The sequence below is a fragment of the Tiliqua scincoides genome, chromosome 9 (assembly GCF_035046505.1).
Source record: "Tiliqua scincoides isolate rTilSci1 chromosome 9, rTilSci1.hap2, whole genome shotgun sequence".
In the NCBI taxonomy this organism is placed as follows: Eukaryota; Metazoa; Chordata; class Lepidosauria; order Squamata; family Scincidae; genus Tiliqua; species Tiliqua scincoides.
Genome location: NC_089829.1, coordinates 23,169,637 through 23,181,675, shown reverse-complemented (window position 1 = coordinate 23,181,675; position 12,039 = coordinate 23,169,637). Strand labels below are relative to the sequence as shown.

Genomic DNA, 12,039 nt, shown 5'->3' with positions numbered 1-12,039 from the left:
GAGTGGAGGCTGCTGGACCCCTCACATCCAAGGGTGGTTCTGACCTGGGTCCCAGGGTCTGCTTCTGTGCTCATGCTCTGCCCTCTTTTTCATGTTTAGCTGGCCAATGCCCTGCTGGAGAAGGAAGTAATAAACTATGATGACATTGAAGCCCTGATTGGGCCTCCTCCACATGGGCCAAAGAAGATGATCGCCCCCCAGAGTTGGATTGAAGCCGAGAGAGACAAGCAGGATGTGGGAGATGAGGAACCCCCACAGCAGCCACGAGGCCTGGAGGGGGAGGAGGAGGAGCCCAACATGCGGCCACTTTGAAGGAAGCTGTTGCGGAGCTGTGGGAGGGGCAGGAGGCCTCCTTTTGGAACTGGAGGCACTAGGAGACTTGCTCCTTGCCATGTCTCAGCCATTCTGGCCAGATTCTGTGGTGGTCTGGGGCCAGCAGTGGGCGTTCCTTGCTCCTAGAAGCAGAAAAGATGTGAGGGGAACTTATCAGTCTGGGCTTCCTGCTAGGGCTGAAACAGCATTACTGTTCTGAAGGCTTGTTGGAAAGCCCTAGACCCCTCTGGGTCACTATGTTGTTACCAAAGGGTCGTATGGTCCTCGTGTGACAGCCTACCCAGTGAAGGGTGTGGTGGTGCAGTTGCATTGCCTCATTTCCCTCATCCTTCTGGGGTGCACTGGAACCCTCAGTTTGCACAGTGTCAATGACAAGTGGGATGGGTCCCTGGCCGCTGAGACCCAGGCCTTTCCCTGACTGTGTTGATTGCACTTGCCTCTTGAGATGTGGAAGGGGTGTTGTGAAAGGTGTATCTTTTGTGCAAACTCTTAATTGTAAAGTTTAAATAAACGTATTTATTACAAAATTGTTGTGAACTCTGCACAAAGTTTGTTTGAGCTGTATCACCAGGTCTGACTCCAACTACAGAGCTGAGTGCAACTGGAAGACTAAGTCCAAGCGTGCTGGTAGGGTTCTGTAGATTGGCTTTGTGAGGAGAGAGAAAGCGCCCCCCCCCCCAAAGTGTCAGGCTTTTCTGAGCTGGTAGGAGGAGCATCTGCTTCCTTATGGGGATCTTCAGACTGGGTGTTCACAACAGCTAGTGGCAGAGAGTGGGAACAGCAGGTGAAACACTAATGCATTGGACAAGTTGAGCTAGTTGCAGTGTTTTACCAAGAACATTTATATTCCACTATTCAACAAAAGTTCACAAAACTGTTTATGTACCAAAATAAAACAATAAGTGCTTCCCTGTCCCAAAAGGGCTTGTGATCCTAAAAACTGCAAAAAAAAAAAAAAAAAAGCAGCAGCATGGGGAAAAGTGCTGTGCTGGGGTGAATAGGGAAAGTTGGTCTTTCTCTGCTAAATACCCCCCCCCACCTTAATGAGAATTATTTCCTTAAGGGTGATCTGTATCCCTGAATCACTGTGGTCCCGATTTCCTTCCTGCCAGCATAACCTGTAGTTCTCTGGCCTCTTGTTTCAGTGACACCCACCCTCCAATACTTGAATGAAGCAAAGGCTTTTGAGGTGTCTTGGTCAAGAGACGAGGGTGGTGGTGGTTTGGGACTGGAATCTCTGCAAGTGGTATATTGTAAAGTGGGATGTTGTCCTTTCTGGGCATGGTGAAACCAGCATCTTAGTGCTTTTCATGAAACGGCAACCATGCCCCATGGGTCTTAGCAGTTCTCACTCAACAGTGGTCATTGGGTGCCACCTAGTGGTCTGTTGAGAAATCTGCACAGAATTGCTGTGTATGTATGGCAATGAAGGGGCCAAGTTCCACTTTGGCTTTTATGTAGACTTTTGTCCCATTCCCCCCCCCCCCCCGCCAAATCCACCCATAAGACTCATTGGGGAAGAACATGGATAACTTGTGCTCTGGCTGTTTATCTTATTGAAAGTAATGTCAGTGGTACTGGTCCTAGCATCTGCCAGGTCTTTCTTACACTGAAGAGGCATCAGTGGACTGCTGTACCACAAAATAAAGTTTGGAAACTGCTGCAGAGATTGAAGCTTGGGTGCATACATGGATTGAGACAGCTACATTTTCTCCCTCATATCCCTGGAGGCTGGCAGGGAGAGGAGAGGCAGGGTCACACTGCTGCTTCCACATTCTTCCTACCTGTTTTGGCATCTGTATTGGGAGTCCATTTGCCTTTATCTGTGGAACTCTGACCTGACCTGGCCCAGTCACGTGTGTATCAGAACTGGTGCAGGTTGTCCTTGATTCCCCCCCCCCAGGTATTAGGTAACAAGACCACAGAGCTTAAGATATGTGCCACATGTCTCTTCTGAGGATAAATCTTTCAGTTCATTGCCTTATAGTTTTGTCTACTCCATTGATTCTCAAACGTTTAGCGCTGTGACTCACTTTTTAGAATAAGAATCTGTCAGGACTATCAGAAGTGATGTCCTGACTGGAAGTGACAACATCATGCAGGAAAATTTTTAACAATCCTAGGCTGCAATCCTTCCCACACTTACCTAGGAGTAAGCCCCATTGACAGTAATTGTTAAAAACATATACATAGTAGCCTGTTTACTGTCCTTTTTAACAGGCTACTATGTATATACTCTTAAAAGTACAGATGTGTCACATTTCCCCAAATGCAGTCACGTATCATAGTAGCATCAAGTCTGATGTAGCAAAAAATAAAATATTGAAATGAATGGGGATCCACCTGCAATGGGCTCGTGACCCACCATTTGAGGAAACACTGGTCAACTCAATTAAAACTTCGTGTTGCAGACTTTAAAGAACCATTTCCCAATCATAGTTCAGCACACAATTACTTTGCATGGCCCATAGGTGGTGCCATGGACTACAGCAATGCAGTCCCTAATAGGCACCACTTCCAATAAATGCACCTCTCCTGCTGCTTAGTGCTGCTGCCGCCACTGCACAGGCCGGTCTCCAGTGACAGGTGTCACGTTTCCAGTTTGCTTTAAGTGCGGCGCCATCTTTGTTAAGGGCACGGCGCCTCCCTCGCCCTGATTGGCCACGCAGCCTCAACTTCCGGAGTAGGGACACGTGGCGGAAAGGGGGTATCCCGTCGTACCACGCGGCACCTCTTTCTTTTTCCGGCTGGCCATTTTGTGTCCCGGGAGGTGAGTTCTCATGCTGCGGAGAGGCCTGGTGGAGCATCCGTTGCCATCCGCGCCCTGCGTTAAGAATGGGGGTCGGGGAGGCGGGCGGGAGATCCCGGGGGATCTGGCGGTGTCGGCGGGCCGAGTATGGGACAGACGGACGGACGGACGGGAGAGGAGAGAGGGAACCGCGGCCGCAGCCGAATGAAGTGGCCTTGGCGAGAGGGGCCTGGAGGTGCAGGAGAACGCGAGAGTAGGCGACTGGGCCCTGCCTCCCGCAGGCCATCCCTCTGTCTGAAGGAGAGGCCGCTTGAGACTGGGGCTCCTGCGCTGGGCTCGCTGGTTGCATTGGCTCATCGCTGGAGCTCAGCCCCCCCTCGCTCAGGCTGCAGTCCTAGCCGCGCTGAAGTGGGAGTAAGCCCCAGTGCCCATAATGGGACTTGCTTATGAGTAGACATGCACAGGATCAAGCTCTCAGGCTACAAGCCTATCCACACTTACATGGGAGTAAGCCCCATTGACCATAATGGGACTTACTTCTGAGCAAACATGCAAAGGATTGGGCTTTCAGGCCTGCAGCATCTGCAGTTGAAAAGGGCCTGGGAGCAGGGCACTCACTGGAGGCTGTGGGGTGTTGCCCTTTGGGGGAGTCACCTGTAGCCCCTGGCCAGCAGCTGTCCTTGGCAAGCAGAACTGGCTGTCCATTCAGTGCCTGGCATCCCCTCATTGTGTCTGATAAAGCTGCTCTGGAAAAGGCTCTTTTGGCAGCTGGTACTAAGAATGTGGGGATGACGTTCAGCTCAGGGCCAGTGCTTTTAGTTTGCATGCAGAAGCTCCCAAGCTGGCCCTTCTCTCTCCCCACCCCCCAAAGCATCTGTACTTAGTGCTTGGCTGGTGGCAGGGCTCCTGCTTGAGACTTGCTGGAGCTGCTGAATAGGCTGTAGCTGGACAAGGCAGACCAGTGGCCCAACTCTGCAGACCAGAGGCTGGGAAGGGCTCATGGCTGACCAGCAAGAGCATTCAGTAAAGTCCCAGTAGGCATCTTGGTGAGGTTTCCAGGTTGATGTTAAAAGGCAGGCTCTCAGTTCAGTTGTAGCATCCATGGTTTGCATCAGCCTGTCTGGATGCCCCATTCCTTGAATCTTAGCAGTTCTGGCAAAGAGCTCTGCATGACACCCTGGAGAGTAGCTGCCAGTTCAAAGTCCACATGTGGAGGATAGCTGTTCAGAGCTATGTAGCTTTATTGGCTTAGGCTCTGACCTAAGCATTAGGGTAGAGATGGCAAAGTTTAGCCCCAGGACTGGATCTGGCCCGTGAGAACCTCTGACTGCTCTCCCTTATGGCTGACATTAGTCTCCAGACTCTTCTGTTCATGTAGGTAACCACCGGTGCTACCCACCCAGAGGTACCGTCAGTCTGTATGCAGGGTTTGAGGGTGCAGGCGCACTCAACTGACTCGGGGGGGGGGGGAACCCAACTTCTGACCTGTGCAGGGCTAAAAGAACTGATTGTGAGGTGGAGAAAGAAATCCTGAAAAAGAAAAAAACATTGGACAGTGAATGTTGATTGTTGAGAATGTTTTGTCTTCCATTCTGGAATGAGAGTTAAAATAAGTCACGTATGTGCTGCAACCCTCAGTGGCATTTTCATACCCAAGATGGTCCTTGGGCCAGAGTGTTTGCCCATCCTTGTGTTGGCAGGAGGCAATGACAGGGGATTCTCAAGAGAAGGACTTTTTAATTGGGGGGGTCAGGGGGTATCGTAATTAATGATACAGTAGCGAAGTTTCTTGTGTGCTATCTTCTGTCCATCTATATATTCAGCTGTTGCTGCTGGACATGATCTGAAATACTGGCTTCTGTTAGCTAAGAGTGCGTGGTATACAGAACATAGGGGTTGGAATACCAGTTTTGAATCTCTTAGTGCGAGCTGTCCACCTCTCAGGGTTGTAAGTGTAAACAAAAATGGCAACAGAGTTTGTACGATGAAATGTTTTTGAGACTGTAATCTAGCGAGTTGTTGAGAGATTGTCTGCATTATATTTTCAGGGCTGTAAGCAGCCATGGCACCCAGCCGGAATGGCATGATCTTAAAGCCCCATTTCCACAAAGACTGGCAAAGACGGGTGGCCACATGGTTCAACCAGCCCGCCAGGAAGATCCGCAGGTGAGCTATTGCAGCTGCTGAGCCTCAGGAGTTTCGTGTTCTGCGTGCGAGGTGGCACGTGCTGTTTGGATAACAAAAGGGCAAGGGAGCAAGACCATGGCTTTTCAGCCTCTGCAAGGCTTGCTGGCTTCATGCTTCAGCCAAGTGATGAAAATTCTCCGGAATCGCTGTACATCGTTGATGATCCCGTTTGAACCCATGTTAGCTGATGGCTGAAGCTTATGATGCTAGGGGTAAAATTATTTCTCAGCTGTAAGGAAGACTGTCTGAAACTCCTTATTTCAGAAACCTCCCCAAATTGATCTGTATGAAACCAGACTGGGGCTGTGGTTGGGTAGAAAAGGAGGGCTGTGACACCAACTGTTTTCTGTTGCTTTGTCTGCCTAGGAGGAAGGCCCGTCAGGCAAAGGCTCGACGCATTGCTCCCCGGCCAGTATCTGGGCCTATCCGACCAATTGTGAGGTGTCCTACTGTTCGATATCACACAAAAGTACGTGCTGGTCGAGGATTCAGCCTGGAGGAGCTGAGAGTGAGTAAAAATGGTGCATGCTGCAGAGGTGTTCATCTGAAATAGAGGTGTTCATCTGAAATGTAGGTAGTTTTGGCTTCTCACCGGAGAGATGCTTGGCTGAGGTCTCGGAGTCTGTTTCAGCCTTATCTGGTGCTGCTTCTGGTTAGGCAGTTTGCTTAGTAACACTGGAAAGGACCCTGTGGAGACCTTCCACTAGGAGCACCACCACCAGAGGAGGTGGCATTAGCCTGGCTGGGGAAGGGTCTGACTTCTCTGCACAGGTACTTAAATTACACAGGTAGTTAAACCAGGTCCAGTGCCTTGGAATCCAGCTGCCGCCTGCCTTTGCTTTGCCCTTGCAAACTGCTGCTTGTGTTGCTGCAAAGAGCCTTATAGTCAAGTGATGACACTGTCTCCGGAATCTCTGCAGTCTCTGTGATGACTGCCTTTGAACCCTTTTCCAGCTGATGACTATTTTGGCTCTGCAGCAGACAAAGGGACAATGGTGATACAAGAGTTGTCTTTGCTTGTGGCTCACATGAGCACTGTCTCCCCAGATGGCTGGCATCAACAAGAAGTTTGCTCGAACAATTGGCATCTCGGTGGACCCCAGGCGCCGCAACAGGTCTACAGAAGCCTTGCAGGCTAATGTGCAGAGGCTGAAGGAGTATCGGTCAAAGCTCATCCTCTTTCCCCGGAAGCCTTCTGCTCCCAAGAAAGGGGACAGTTCGGTAAGTGTAGAAGTAGCTGTGGGGGGGGGGGTGGAAGAAGAGAAGTGTTCTTCATGCACAGATCTTGCGCTTGACTCTCAAGAAGTGTGTGTCGAGGACATGAAATTGGAGCACAAAAAACTTGTAAGATACACAGCATGCCTGGTGATATTTTCCAACAGCGTCTTTTGTTGTTTTCTTTTTTGACCAAGGTAGTGTTGGGGAACTTTTATTTCCTTTTGGAACACTAAACCAGTAAAAACACATTGTGCCTTAAGTATTTCAGCAAGGAATTTCTTGATGACAAAAAGCAGTTGTGTGATTGCTGAGTGCTTAAGCAGCCAATGTTCCAGCTGAGTCTCTGGGACTAGGCAGCACACTGGAGCTCCAGAGGTTGTCTGTTCTTGTTATTCTGGTACATGAGGAGCTTCAGAAAACAAAACTGTTCTGTGCTCTTATTTGTTGTCACATTATTGATGTGTAGTGGTAGTATTTTTTGCACTGTAGGATGTTTCAGGGTTATACATGAAAAGGTGTGCCGTGGTTCTTTGGTTGGTTTGGTTGATAAATCTGTGATGTGAATCATATGAGGGCTGAATTCAGATGCAGAGTGTGTTTTCCAGGGGAGTGACTGTACCCAAGTTGATTTTCACTGATCTTGTTAAAAGATCAATATCTTGCCTTCCTAAAGTTCAAGGTGCTGGTTAAATTCATAATAAATAACATATCATGATCATAAAACAATATAAAATTCAGTTCAGGCACTTAGTCTGTACACAGGTTGTGCCTGCACTGAGAGGAACGTGCAAATGTCTGCACCCAGGGCAGACTAACCACACTTGTGTGCAGTCATTTAACACAGGTGAACAGTTCTAGTGTTCTTCACTGACCACTGACCCCCAAATGAATTAAACCAGGGGTGTCAAACTCATTTCATACAGAGGGCCGAATAACATTCATGATGCCTCCTGAGGGCCGGAAGTCATATCATTAAACAGGCCATAACTAAAAATAAGCACTTTTTCTTGCTTAGGAACTCATTTGCTGCAAATGACCAGAGAGAAAATATGCAATCCAATTTGCATTTTGGATACCCTTTCAGCAGTAACACCTCAGCACTGCTCAGCAGCTGAGAGCCTGAGGGCCAGATAAAAAAACTTCTGTGGGCTGCATCTGGTCCCTGGGCCTTATGTTTGACACCCCTGAATTAAACTGTCATTTTTGTGAATTTAGCATCATTTATAGGAAGTCGGGTAAGAATCCATTTCTTATGTGGACAGCTACTCTTGCTGTATTCAAACCCCACAGAGGGTGCAAGAGGTGAGGGGACAGGAGAAGTTGTTTCTCCCACAAGAGCAAAGCTTTTCCTGGAAGTACAGAGGCCCTTGTTAGCAGGGGAAGTGCTCTGGCTGCTGGTGTGCAGGCGAGGGTTTTAGTGAAGTTTGTGTGCACAAGAGGGAAAGGGGTAGGAAGTGTGAGGGGAAAGTGGAGTGATGGCGCCACAGTCTTCAGTTGGGAATAAGAACCTGAATTTCTGGGTGGGGAGCCTGGACTGTAACTTGGCCCCTTGGTTGACCTGGGGCCCCCCCAGGTGGATAGTGACAATCTCCCTGCCCTGCGACAATGTTTTATTGCTAGTGAAGGAGGAGGCAAGGTGGGAGGGCTGTTGTAAACCTCTGTTACCACCTTTTTCTCTCCCACAGGCAGAAGAGCTTAAGATGGCCACTCAGCTCTCAGGAGCGGTTATGCCCATTAAGAACGTAAGTGACCCCCTGACCACTCTAGCTCTCTTCCCCTAAAGTTCAGGTTTAGTGAGGAAATGCTTCCTGCTCCCAGCTTGTGAATGAGACACACTGTCTTAGGTGAAATTATTCCCCTTGTCTTCTTCTTGTATTTGGTTCAATGCTGTTCTGTCATTCTCAACGGAAAAGGGGCAGCCTGGATGATGTCTTGGTGACTTAATGCATTGTAAAACATTGCAACAATGTTTGGGCACAATGCAGGGCACTGGTTGGAACAGCTCGGGAGATGCCAGCAGGGACAAGGGTGGTTTTGCCCAGTCAAAGCAACTGATCTTCAACATTTGGCATGGCAAGAAAAGGAGGAGAATTTGATGTGCATACTTCCTGTAGGACCAGACTAATGTTGTTGTTGTGCCTGGGAGCTTTGTTTCCTGGGCCTCTTTCCCTTGTCTACTGCAAGGTGGATGTGGTTGAATAGTGAAGTTCTGAGCAGGAGCACCTGAAGACCTTCTAAGAAGTGTCTCTATGGGTTCCACTGCTACTGCCAGAAGTAAGATGAGAGCAGCCTTCCGTAAGTGTGTGCCTCATGTCATTCTGGTTCTCTTGCCCCCTCAGGTCCATAAGAGAGAGAAGGCCCGGGTTATCTCTGAGGATGAGAAGAACTTCAAGGCCTTTGCCAGCCTGCGCATGGCCCGGGCAAATGCTCGGCTCTTTGGCATCCGGGCTAAGCGAGCAAAGGAAGCAGCAGAGCAGGATGTGGAGAAGAAAAAATAAACTGTTTAGTCAAGGTCTCTCAATAAATGCAAATCAGTGGGAGCTGTGTAATGCTGTCTTGTGACCAGGTTCAGGGGTGCTCTTGCTTGGGGACCTGCCGTGGGAGACTGCATTCCCCCTCTTGTGTTGCTTTTGGTGCCCACAGATCGGATTGTTGTTCATGTGCACACTGGCTAGGCAGGGGAGCATGCAGACTCCTCTTGCATTGTAGCAGCCTTGGAGCGGAAGAGGCTTTTAATTAGTGCCCAATCCAGTTGGGTGCAGAAAGGGGCAGCCCATCCCTTTACAGCAGTGGTTCTTAAACATAAAATACTCATTGAAATGAGTGGGAGCCCACTTGAAATTGGCTTGCAACCCACCTGGTGGATCCTGACCTACAGATTGAGCAGTACTGCCTTAGAGCAACTTTGCCTCCCATCTGTTCATACAGAGCTGGTTAATTGGTCCAGACCAGAAGGTGGCATGTGTCAGTTTCCCTGCACACAAAAGAGAGGAACTTGGGATAGCCTTCATGCTCCTGTGCCTCTTTCAGTGGCATTTGTTTCTCTAACTGAATTGCAATTTAGAGGCTCACCACTGGTGAAACCTGCTGCTGAACAGCAAGACTCTAATTGAGACTCAATGAGTGGAGGGGTGCTGGTGGTTTTCCTATCTGAATCCCTTGCTGTTGTACTGCTATGACGGTGTTGTGACAAGAGGTTTCCAAGTATTCTTGACACTTGAACTTCCTTGCTCTTGCTGCTTCTACATTCTCCAAAGTTCAGTGGTGTATCATGAGAAATCCCTCCACTGACACAGGGAAGGGATCGTAGCTCCTGTTCTGTGCAAGGGCCTCTATACCGGTGAGCAAATATGTGGAGGCTTATGAATGGAGCAAGGATGCACACACACTCTTCTGGTGCTGTTCAGATATAATGCAGGAACACATGTTCGGGGCACATCAGAGCTCCTTAAGCTGGATCTCTTCATGTGATTTATAAGGATTTTATCATTTGGTTGGGTCATGGAGCTGTCTCTTTCCTGGGCAAATGTCAACATGCTTTCTGTTCTGCAGTAGGGGAGGCAGGAGTGGGCAGGGTAGTGTGTCCACTGTGTCTCCTCAACCCAGGTGGATGAGTAATGACAGCGCTGTTGATAGGGGTTTTCTCTTGGATGAAGCCTTGGCAATGCTTACACTAAGGAAACCTAAAGAGAACCCTTTTTGGGCTGTGCCCGAAGAGCCCCTTTGTACAATGCCCTGCATGGTCTTCATTTTGAAAGAGGAAACAGTTGAATGATGGTGAATCTTTGCCTTGGTTAGGTTAATGGAATCTAGGGATCATCATAACTAAAGAGTGCGATGCAGGGCTCGTTTGTTCCACTGGGTGGTGCTAAGTCCTCAGTGTTCCTGTTCCTATGGAAAGGATGGGGAGATCAGCTCTTGGAAGTGTTGGTGAAACTTCCTCTAGTGGAAATGCCATGTGAGTGTGCTGGCTTGTTTGACATTGAGCTCTTTTGTCTCTTGGCCGCCCACTTGTCTGTCCTCAGCTCTGCTCTAGCTGTACTTCAGCAGGGCAAATTCTGCCAGTATTGTCTGATTCAACATGCTGAGGGAGTGATGCAAGAAAGCTAGTTACAGGAGGTGTATTTTTCTCCCTTTCAGTATGGCATAAAGGAACTGTAGGTTCCTAATTTCTCCTGTGCCTGTGGCAAATATTAATTGCATGGGAATTGATAGCGGAGCTAGGGCAAACTCCCTGCCCCTCTGCTTCCAGCTGCAAGGGCTGCTGCTGGCCATACAGCTCCCTGTTTGCATATTAGTTGAGAGCACTGCAAACACTTATACATCACCTCAGTTACTGCAGCAACCCTTCAAGGTAGTGCATTATGTCTATACAGCAGGGGTGCCCAAACCCCGCCCCTGGGGCCATTTGCGGCCCTCAAGACCTCTCAATGTGGCCCTTAGGGAGCCTCTCAATGAGCCTCTGGCCCGCTGGAGCCCGCACAGGTCTGATGCAACTGCTTTCAGCGTGAGGGCGACTATTTTACCTCTTGAGTGAGCTGTGGGATGAGGACTCCCTCCACTGCTTGCTATTTCATATTTGCAGTAACAGCAGCGAAGGAAAGGCCAGCCTTGCTTTGTGCAAGGCCTTTTATAGGCCTTGAGCTATTGCAAGACCTTCATTCATTCATACAAGTTTCTTTAATATATTTGTTTGTGTAGACTTATGTAAATTTATTCAAATTTTAAATGTAAATTAATTCTTTTTTTCCCTGACACAGTGTCAGAGAGACGTGGCCCTCCTGCCAAAAACTGTGGACACCCCTGCTATACAGTATATTGCCTATATGAGGTTGCTTGCTTAAGTGCTCCCCTGCCTGCCCCCCACAATGTGGTGGCAGGGGTGGGAATTGAACTATGAACTTTGTGATTCATGGCTTGGCTTGGACTGCTCCAGAAGCGAGAAAGAACTAGCAGAAAGGTGAAAAGAACAGGGAAGGACCTAACTGTTCACCTGCTTTTAGAATAAGCATTCTATCTGTTAAAATATCAAAAGTGGGACCACAATCTGGAACAGGAAAGGGCAGATAGCCAGCATGGTCACTAGCCAATCTGCCGTTGTGATAAATTTCTTCCTGGTCCTGAATGTCTCTGTATATCTCTTCCCTGCCCCCCCCCATTTTTTGCCTTGGTGGCTGGACTCACCCCCCCCCCCTTCAGAAGTAACTGAATGTCCATGCAGAATATGTTGGGTGTTAGGGTCCCTTGGAAGATTAATGTTAGCAGGCTGTCTGCTCTGTGAAGCAAATGGCAAGGGAGACTGTCTGTACTGGAAACTTCTCCAGGAAGCAGCCAGCATTGCCAATTGTTCTCATTAGAGACAGGAAATGCTTCCCCCTCAATGTGCTCTGCCAGCACAGCTTTCTCAGTTCTGGACATTCTGGCCAGACTATTGGGCACCTGCGAGGATGACAAGGAGAGAAAACTTGGATTGATACTTTCAGTTTGTTGGAGCCAGTGCCTCACCTGGTGGGGGCAGAGTCTGATGAGGGCATAGTGGAGGTGAAGCTCAC

At 48.9% G+C, this 12,039-nt stretch overlaps 2 protein-coding genes and 2 non-coding genes across 4 annotated transcripts in view; all 4 read left to right on the top strand.

Annotated features, from left to right (window-relative positions):
- SPG7 (SPG7 matrix AAA peptidase subunit, paraplegin) overlaps positions 1-860 on the top strand; it is a 29,548-nt gene extending 28,688 nt beyond the window's left edge. Inside the window, exon 17 of the mRNA XM_066637402.1 lies at positions 100-860. Within this exon, the coding sequence (XP_066493499.1) occupies positions 100-312 (213 nt within the window). The 3' untranslated portion in view covers positions 313-860. The remainder of the gene's footprint in view (positions 1-99) is intronic.
- Positions 861-3,018: 2,158 nt separating this feature from the next.
- On the top strand, positions 3,019-9,027 carry RPL13 (ribosomal protein L13). Its single transcript, XM_066637135.1, has 6 exons — positions 3,019-3,103; positions 5,131-5,248; positions 5,636-5,777; positions 6,317-6,490; positions 8,173-8,229; positions 8,827-9,027. The coding sequence occupies exons 2-6, from the start codon at positions 5,145-5,147 to the stop codon at positions 8,983-8,985; spliced, it is 636 nt and encodes a 211-aa protein (XP_066493232.1). The 5' UTR covers positions 3,019-3,103; positions 5,131-5,144; the 3' UTR covers positions 8,986-9,027.
- Positions 5,394-5,475, top strand: LOC136660785 (small nucleolar RNA MBII-202). The gene has a single exon (XR_010794913.1). It is a non-coding gene; the product is annotated as a small nucleolar RNA MBII-202 (small nucleolar RNA).
- On the top strand, positions 6,161-6,245 carry LOC136660784 (small nucleolar RNA MBII-202). Its single transcript, XR_010794912.1, has one exon. It is a non-coding gene; the product is annotated as a small nucleolar RNA MBII-202 (small nucleolar RNA).
- Positions 9,028-12,039: the final 3,012 nt, after the last annotated feature.

Coding starts and splice junctions, on each gene's coding strand:
- RPL13 (XM_066637135.1), top strand. CDS start 5,145: ATGGCACCCAGCCGGAATGGCATGATCTTAAAGCCCCATTTCCACAAA. Junction 5,249..5,635: donor CCCGCCAGGAAGATCCGCAG/GTGAGCTATTGC, acceptor TTGTCTGCCTAG/GAGGAAGGCCCGTCAGGCAA. Junction 5,778..6,316: donor TCAGCCTGGAGGAGCTGAGA/GTGAGTAAAAAT, acceptor CTGTCTCCCCAG/ATGGCTGGCATCAACAAGAA.